Source organism: Lolium rigidum, chromosome 2 (assembly GCF_022539505.1).
Source record: "Lolium rigidum isolate FL_2022 chromosome 2, APGP_CSIRO_Lrig_0.1, whole genome shotgun sequence".
Taxonomy (NCBI): Eukaryota; Viridiplantae; Streptophyta; class Magnoliopsida; order Poales; family Poaceae; genus Lolium; species Lolium rigidum.
In genome coordinates this window covers 147,420,403-147,428,116 of record NC_061509.1, presented here as the reverse complement: position 1 = coordinate 147,428,116, position 7,714 = coordinate 147,420,403, and the positions used below count along the sequence as shown (strand labels likewise).

Sequence of the window (7,714 nt, the reverse complement as noted above, 5' to 3'; positions counted from 1 at the left end):
ACATTCAGTTCTACTTTAGTTCAAAATTTGCACAAAGTTCACTTGTGGCCTGCCATTTAGTTCAATTCATCAGGAGTAACTTGCACAAAGTTTACTGGAAGAAAAACAATTGTTTAACACTCATTTATCTATAACAATCGAGCAAACACATAATATTTTGCCCTTACAATATGTGCACTACTGCAGTTGTACAAATATAGAGGAACATCTGTACAGGCAACTTGATGTCTTATTCAGTACAACAACATCAAATTAAATTTGGACGACGCAGGCAGCAGGCGCAACGGCGGGCGACCAGGACGGCCACTCCTTCTTCTCCGCTTGGAGGATGCCGACGTGCGCCAGGAAAGCGGCAGCTCTGAGGTTGAGCTCAGCGACCTGGCCGACACGGGCTCCTGCTCCTCCTCTTGGGAGGACGCGGCCGGTGTGCACCAGAGCACGGACCAGGACGACTACATGTTACAGGAGACATTTAGGGTCATTATCCTTAGGTGAAGGGCGCCAAAGTTGTTACTGACAAACACCCTACATTTTCCTACGATCAAACGCCCATCTTTTCCACGGCGGCGGACATGACATGAACTCGACATAAAGATCGCATGGAATCAGAGATTTCCAAAGTTTTACTACGTCTATGCGATGAAGATCTACTACTGCGAGTGTTTCCCATGATTTTTTCCCTCTAAAACCTACTCAATCTTCCCCGCTCGAACGTACAAAGTACCAGCCATGAAGAACAGTACAGTTAACCAACAAAGCAGCAGCGGACAAAGCAAATCGAGGGAATCGCCATACCATACTCCGGCGGGTCCTCCTTGAACTCGCGGAACCTCATCTCCAGCAGGGCCTCGGCAGAGACAACGACACGGATGATCGCCGCGGAATCCTCAAGGTGGTTTTGGCTCCTCTGTTTCCGCTGAGAAGAACCGGCCACGAAAGGAAAGAATACAGCCGTATCATGGACATGTTGTTTTGCAAAATAACCCCCCCAAAATTCCCCCTAATTAAGAAGGAAAGCTACAAATTCGTGGAAGGACCAGAAATCAATTATGCAACACCCTACGTGGCACGTTTCAGACGATTAGTACCTAACTAAACCCGAAAACCAAGATTAGGTACCACTAACACACGTTTTGCAACTTTAGGTACTAAAGTGCACCCGAATGCCAAGTTTAGGTACTAATGGTGCATATAGCTCAAATTGTATCTACATCGAAGAATAACAACCTAGAAATGAAGAAGAACAAGGAAGAGGGCTCGGGAGCAGCCCGGACTCTCTCGTGAGACTCTCAAGGAAGAGGGAGGAGAGAGAAAGGGACGGAGGGTGGGTGGGGGGGTCGTGAAACGAAAAGAAGAGCCAAAGACGGTCTCTGCTCAACACTTCAGCACATAGAAGTTGCCTGCTACAGCTGTAATTGTTATTACTTTACGATATTTTGTACAGTACTGGTGTTTTCAATGATTATTAATAGATTGTTGATTTTTTCAAAAAAAACAACAAAATACCGTCAACTTGTAGGAAAAACATTTATGGAGAATTATATTCCAAATTTACCGAAATTGTATCTACATCAAAGAATAACAACCCAGAAATGAAGAAGAACAAGAACAATATAAAGCCAATCCAAACACGCGCGCAGAAGGAATTAATCCTCAAATCAAACCAAACACGACATAAGGAAACACACGCTGTACAATATGCCTGACAAGTAGCACGAACTCAGAAATGCACATGGCAGTAGACCCGATCAAAGGACGTCGGCGACGCGAAGTCGACGGGCACGAGCGGGCAGCTCGCGCGCATCTTGTAGCGCCGCGTCCTGACGATGCCGTACCTGAACGACACCTTGCTCCGGACGTGCACGTCCAGCGGCAGTTTCCCGCCGGACCGGTCCCGCTTGATCGCCCGCTCCACCTCCCGTGGCAGCGCGCCCCGCACGGCCGGCGCGGCGACGTCGATCCTCGTCTCGTTGCGCGGCGGCTGGCGGAACCCCGGCACCTCGGCGCCGCCGAGGTACGTGTCGCCGAACCAGACCCCGACGTCGAGGGAGCGGTAGACGACGGAGCGCTTGTTGGGGTTGTAGGCGCGGAGGGCGAGGAGGAAGGTGCCGGCGAGGCCGCTGTCCCCCGCCGTGAAGTTGAAGCCGCGCACCGTGGCGTGGTCGACGGAGAGGTGGAGCTTCCCGGGCCGGAGCGCCAGCCAGATGATGACGACGATGGCGGCGACGACGAGCAGCGCGAACAGTGTCGCCGCGAAGCACTGCGCCGTCGTAGGACGCGTGCGCCGCGTCGCGCTCATGGGCCCCCGCGCCATCTCGATCAAGCCCCGGCGCCGGCGAGCTAGCTTGCTTGGCCGCTGCAAGAATGTAGTGTCAGCTATCCGCTCGACGAGTTCTTCTTGGCTTGTCGTAAACGGCTTAAGCTCCCCGGCATCCCTATATAGTGATCAGAGCGATGCTTTGAGTAGCGGGAGGATGTTTCTACGGGATGGCACAGGCTGTGGCTGGAGTAGCCGGCGGTTTTGGTACGTGCGTGCGTGCTGCGACGCGACAGCCGGCAGCCGTGGCCCGTGGTGCAACCAGGTTCCTTGCATTGCTAACGCGTTCAATCACTTCCAGTGGTCAATTTGGGCGCTTTGGATGATTCTTTGGTTTTGGAATCCTTCTGGGTTCTGCCTCACTCCTTCGTGTCGTACTAGGAATTGATGCGCGCCAAGGGAGTAAAAGCATATGGACAGACCACGGATGGTGCTCTCAGTCTCACATATGCAACTTTAACTTTTGGATATAGGATGCGGGTTTAGAGAAGAACCAAGAATGTGGAGGAGGATTCCGGTGGAAAGCTCGATCCTTCCTGATTATCCATCTCTAAATTCCAAAGCTAACCTTCTTTACAGTGAGTGAATGCCAAAGCTAAATTTTGCAGCGAGGGCAAAGTAAAACCGCTCGCGCTGCATCAGAACAAACGAAAAAAATAATCAATTTGACCAAAAAAAATTAATAAATTACGCCTCTTAATTTTCGTCCTTTTCTTTTTGAGCAGGCCTCTTTTCGTTCTGTGCTTCGTGGGCCTGCGTCAACTCAAAGCCCGTTACAGGCCCATGTCGACCAGCCCAAGAATGAGGCAAGCCGTATTTGCCGCTCAGCGCGATTCGCTCCCGCCTGAAGCAGTCGGACTGGTTGGGCCAGCCCATTAACTAGCGAGGTATTTCTCGTTCTTTTGCTGGTTTTGCTGGTTCATCGGGTTCTGCTGTTTCTCACGGGTTTTTTTTTTGTTTTTCTTTTCTTGGTACTTCCTCTGATCCATATTAACTGTCATGATATGGATGTATCTAAATATATTTTAATTTTAGATACATCTATATTACCGGCAAGTAATATAAATCGAAAGGATTTTTCCTTCCACTTTTCTAGCTTTGCCGGGTTTTATGATTTTTTAAAATATTGAACTTTTTCAAATTTGAACTTTTTAAGTTTAACCTTTTCTATCAATTTGAAAACTTTTTAATCTATTTTTTAATCTAAACCTTTTCAAGTTTGATTTTTTATATTTGAATATTTTCAAATTGGAACATATTTAAATATTTTAAAGTTTGATTTTTTAGAATTGAATATTTTATACTCAAACATATTTGAACATTTCTAAAATTTAAACATGTATTAAAATCTAAATAGAAAGGAAAAAATAAAAAATAAAAAAAATTCTACGTGTCACTGGGTTATATTCTATGCGGCCCATGAAGATGTGCATGCACGCCGAGCGACGCTCGCTCCTGCTAAGAGCAGGAATAGGTGCTCCCCCAAGAACCAAGAAAGGATCTTCCGTAGTGATTATTTAAATCTGTATGGATTATTCTATCGATACAACATATGAAATGTGTTAGCTGGATATCAAAACTGTATTCGTAGCAGAAATGTAAGCCAAGGATATACGCAAGATATAACCAAGCCACTAGTAGAAAAAGAGGCTTCCGTCCACCCCCATTAGTCCCGGAAATATTCGAACCGCGACTAAAGGGGGCTTTAGTCCGGTTCGGGAGGTGACCCGCGACTAATGCTCCATCCGAGACGAAAGGGTACCCCTTTAGTCGCGGTTGGTAATACCAACCGGGACTAAAGGGCTACGAAGGGATACGGCCGGCGGAAAAACCTTTAGTCCCGGTTGGGGACACCAACCGCGACTAAAGGTTTTTCCGAGTTTTTTTACTCCCACGCACCCTGCACCCCCCCCTGTGGATCGCCTTTTTTGGTTTGTAAAATACAAAAGAAAATGATAGAAAATTCAAAAAAAAATTGTTTTCAGATTCTTGAATGTTATGCAACCTACTATTCGGAGAAATTAAGAAATTCGAATTTTCACTTTCTTTGCAAAAAAAGTTCAAAAAATGGTAAAACCGCAATAACTTTTGCATACGACGTCGGAAAAAACGTATAATAGATTACTAAAATCCTGGGAAAAAGTTACATCCGAATTCACCCGGGTTTACTCGGTTAGGCAATTTTTAGATTCTCAAAATTTCAAATGAAAATACGAAAGCAGGAAGATTTTAGTTTTTGCTATAAATTATGGATTTTATTTTTTTAAATTTTTTTTAAAAATAAAATTAATAATTAAATCATGCATAAAGATTACTATTACTTTTACCCAATTTTTAGATTTTCAAATTTTTAGGTTTTAGGTTTGGCAAAAAAAATATAAAAATAATTAAAAATAATAAAAATTTAAAAGTTAATATTTATTTATTTATTCATGATTAGTATTACATCATTATTTTTGTTTATCAAAAAAAAATTATTTGAAGTTCAAACAATAAAAAAATGTGACATCGACCAACATGTTAATAGGATTGATATGATACTGCTATCAATAACATGTGCGCGAAGCACTTGGAAGAGGGATGGGAAAGGAACTCGGAAGTTAAGCGTGCTAGAGGTGGAGTAGTGGGAGGATGGGTGACCGAGCGGGAAATTTGACCACGAGTAAGTAATTTGACTAGAGATAAGTGTAGTTAGAGATAGAGACTAAGCTATGCAAATAACCGAAATAATAGAAATTCTGAAAAAAAATAGAAAAAAAAACGGAGTGAAAAAAATTAGAAACCCAATTGAACTAAAAAAAATTAACGAAATAGCCTTTAGTTCCGGTTGGGTCCTTTAGTCGCGGTTCGTAAGCAACCGCAACTAAAGGGGGAGGGCCTTTAGTCGCGCTTAATTGGTCACGGTTGCGCAACCGCGACTAATGGCAGTTACGGTCCTTAAGGATTTCGTGAATTCATTAAATACTTGGGGCTCGTTTGATTCATAGGATAGGAAAAATATAGGAATAATAAATTCATATGATTTGGATTTCATGTCTACCTAAATTCTATGGAAATATAAAGTGTATTTAATTGTAGCAAAATAATTTTTCATGAGGTATGACCTAATTTTTTTCCTATAGAATTTATACTACAAGATTCCTATAGGGTTAGTTCCTATAGAATATGTTCCTATGAATCAAACAACTTATGTAGGAAGTTTCACATAGGATCCAAATCCTACACAATTACTGTACAAATCATATGGATCAAAGAAGGCCTAGATAGGTATGCAAAATTCATTGGAACAAGTAAGCATCACATAGTTGAAACCTTTGCTAGATAAAATAGGAAAATGGTTGATTTCATCAGGAACGCAAAGATGCTTCCGTTTACAAGAAAATCAGTGGGAGTAGTGAGACGTTTTTTCTTAATAATTTATGTAGACGACATATCGTTGGAAATTATTTATTTTTTCTTGACAAGATTATAACATCACCGAGGAATGGTTTTTCGATGAAACACTTAGGCAAGAATAAGAATGTTGGGCATCAGTATCTATAGACATAGAGTGAGGCACCTGATAAGGTTATGCCAAAGTACATGTGATATTGAATTGATTCAATATAAAAATGCCAAGAAATTGTTCTTGTCGCATGGAAGAGGTTGAAGAAAGACATGGTGTTCCACAACACTTGATGTGCAAAACGCGTGAGTGATTTTTCAATCATATATGCCATGATATGTACACAAATAAGGTATGTCATGTGGTCTAAGTGTTACAAGCATATATCAGAATGTTCATATAATGGTCATTGGATAATAGTAAGAAATATCCTTAAATACTTTAGAAGGATTTAGTTGAGTTCCAAAGTTATACGTTGTGACGGATACTGCAACAAAGGCTGAGTGTATGTCTGCTATACTAGTAGAAAAAGAGACCATATGAGTAGAAAAAGAGACCATATGTGACAGACACTTAATTTGCTTGTTCATTTAAATGTTTGCAGTTGCTCTCTTAGTTTCTTAAGTACGTGAAGTAGCTTAGGATTAGCTTGATAGATTTATGATGAGCTTAGCTTATGGGTTTTAGTTGTTGCAGTCACTTAGTGGTTATTTCCTATTTATAAAATTACTTAGTGGCTTAGGTGATCTTGTAGTTTCTTATTTAAGGTTCGATAGTTTTCCTCTCTTCTCTTAGGTCATAGAAGAATGCTTAGCTACATTTTTGTACCTTCAATTCAAGAATGTGCTATCAAAATTGTTGGATGTGCCTTGTGCCCTCTGATACGTCTCAAACGTATCTATAATTTCTTATGTTCCATGCTACTTTTATGATGATACTCACATGTTTTATACACATTATATGTCATTATTATGCATTTTCCGGCACTAACCTATTAACGAGATGCCGAAGAGCCGATTGCTGTTTTACGCTGTTTTTGGTTTCGAAATCCTAGTAAGGAAATATTCTCGGAATTGGACGAAATCAACGCCCAGGGTCCTATTTTTTCACGAAGCTTCCAGAACACCGGGGGAGATACGAAGTGGGGCCACGAGGTGGCCAGACAACAGGGCGGCGCGGCCCAGGAGCTGGCCGCGCGGCCCTGGTGTGTGGGCCCCCCGTGACGCCCCCTGACCTACCCTTCCGCCTACTTAAGCCTTCGTCGATAATAGCCCCAGTACCGAGAGCCACGATACGGAAAACCTTCCAGAGACGCCGCCGCCGCCAATCCCATCTCGGGGGATTTAGGAGATCACCTCCGGCACCTCTGCCGAGAGGGGAATCATCTCCCGGAGGACTCTACACCGCCATGGTCGCCTCCGGATTGATGTGTGAGTAGTTCACCCCTGGACTATGGGTCCATAGCGGTAGCTAGATGGTCGTCTTCTCCTCATTGTGCTATCATTGTTAGATCTTGTGAGCTGCCTAACATGATCAAGATCATCTATCTGTAATGCTACATGTGCGTTTGTTGGGATCCGATGAATAATGAATACTATGCTATGTTGATTATCAATCTATCATCTATGTGTTGTTTATGATCTTGCATGCTCTCCGTTGCTAGTAGAGGCTCTGGCCAAGTCATTGCTTGTAACTCCAAGAGGGAGTAATTATGCTCGATAGTGGGTTCATGCCTCCATTAAATCTGGGACGGTGACAGAAAGTTCTAAGATTGTGGATGTGCTGTTGCCACTAGGGATAAAACATCAATGATATATCTAAGGATGTATTTGTTGATTACATTACGCACCATACTTAATGCAATCGTCTGTTGTTTGCAACTTAATATTGGAGGGGGTTCGGATGATAACCTGAAGGTGGACTTTTTAGGCATAGATGCATGCTGGATAGCGGTCTATGTACTTGCGGTGACCCAGCATACCACTGCATGTTGTAGTATACAAGTCGTTGAT

General features: G+C 42.9%; 1 protein-coding gene across 1 annotated transcript; it reads right to left on the bottom strand.

Annotated features, from left to right (window-relative positions):
- Positions 1 to 252: 252 nt before the first annotated feature.
- LOC124690203 (uncharacterized protein At1g08160-like) lies at positions 253 to 2,299 on the bottom strand. The gene is made up of 3 exons (XM_047223621.1): positions 1,733 to 2,299; positions 796 to 916; positions 253 to 452 (listed from the first exon to the last, which is right to left on the bottom strand). The coding sequence occupies exons 1-3, from the start codon at positions 2,297 to 2,299 to the stop codon at positions 253 to 255; spliced, it is 888 nt and encodes a 295-aa protein (XP_047079577.1).
- Between the last annotated feature and the right edge of the window lie 5,415 nt (positions 2,300 to 7,714).

Excerpts from the sequence above, each read along its gene's own strand:
- LOC124690203 (XM_047223621.1), bottom strand. The coding sequence starts at position 2,299 with ATGAGCGCGACGCGGCGCACGCGTCCTACGACGGCGCAGTGCTTCGCG. Across the intron at positions 917-1,732 it reads TTGATCGGGTCTACTGCCAT|CGGAAACAGAGGAGCCAAAA; the intron begins GTGCATTTCTGA and ends GGTTCTTCTCAG. Across the intron at positions 453-795 it reads GGAGGACCCGCCGGAGTATG|TCGTCCTGGTCCGTGCTCTG; the intron begins GTATGGCGATTC and ends TGTAACATGTAG.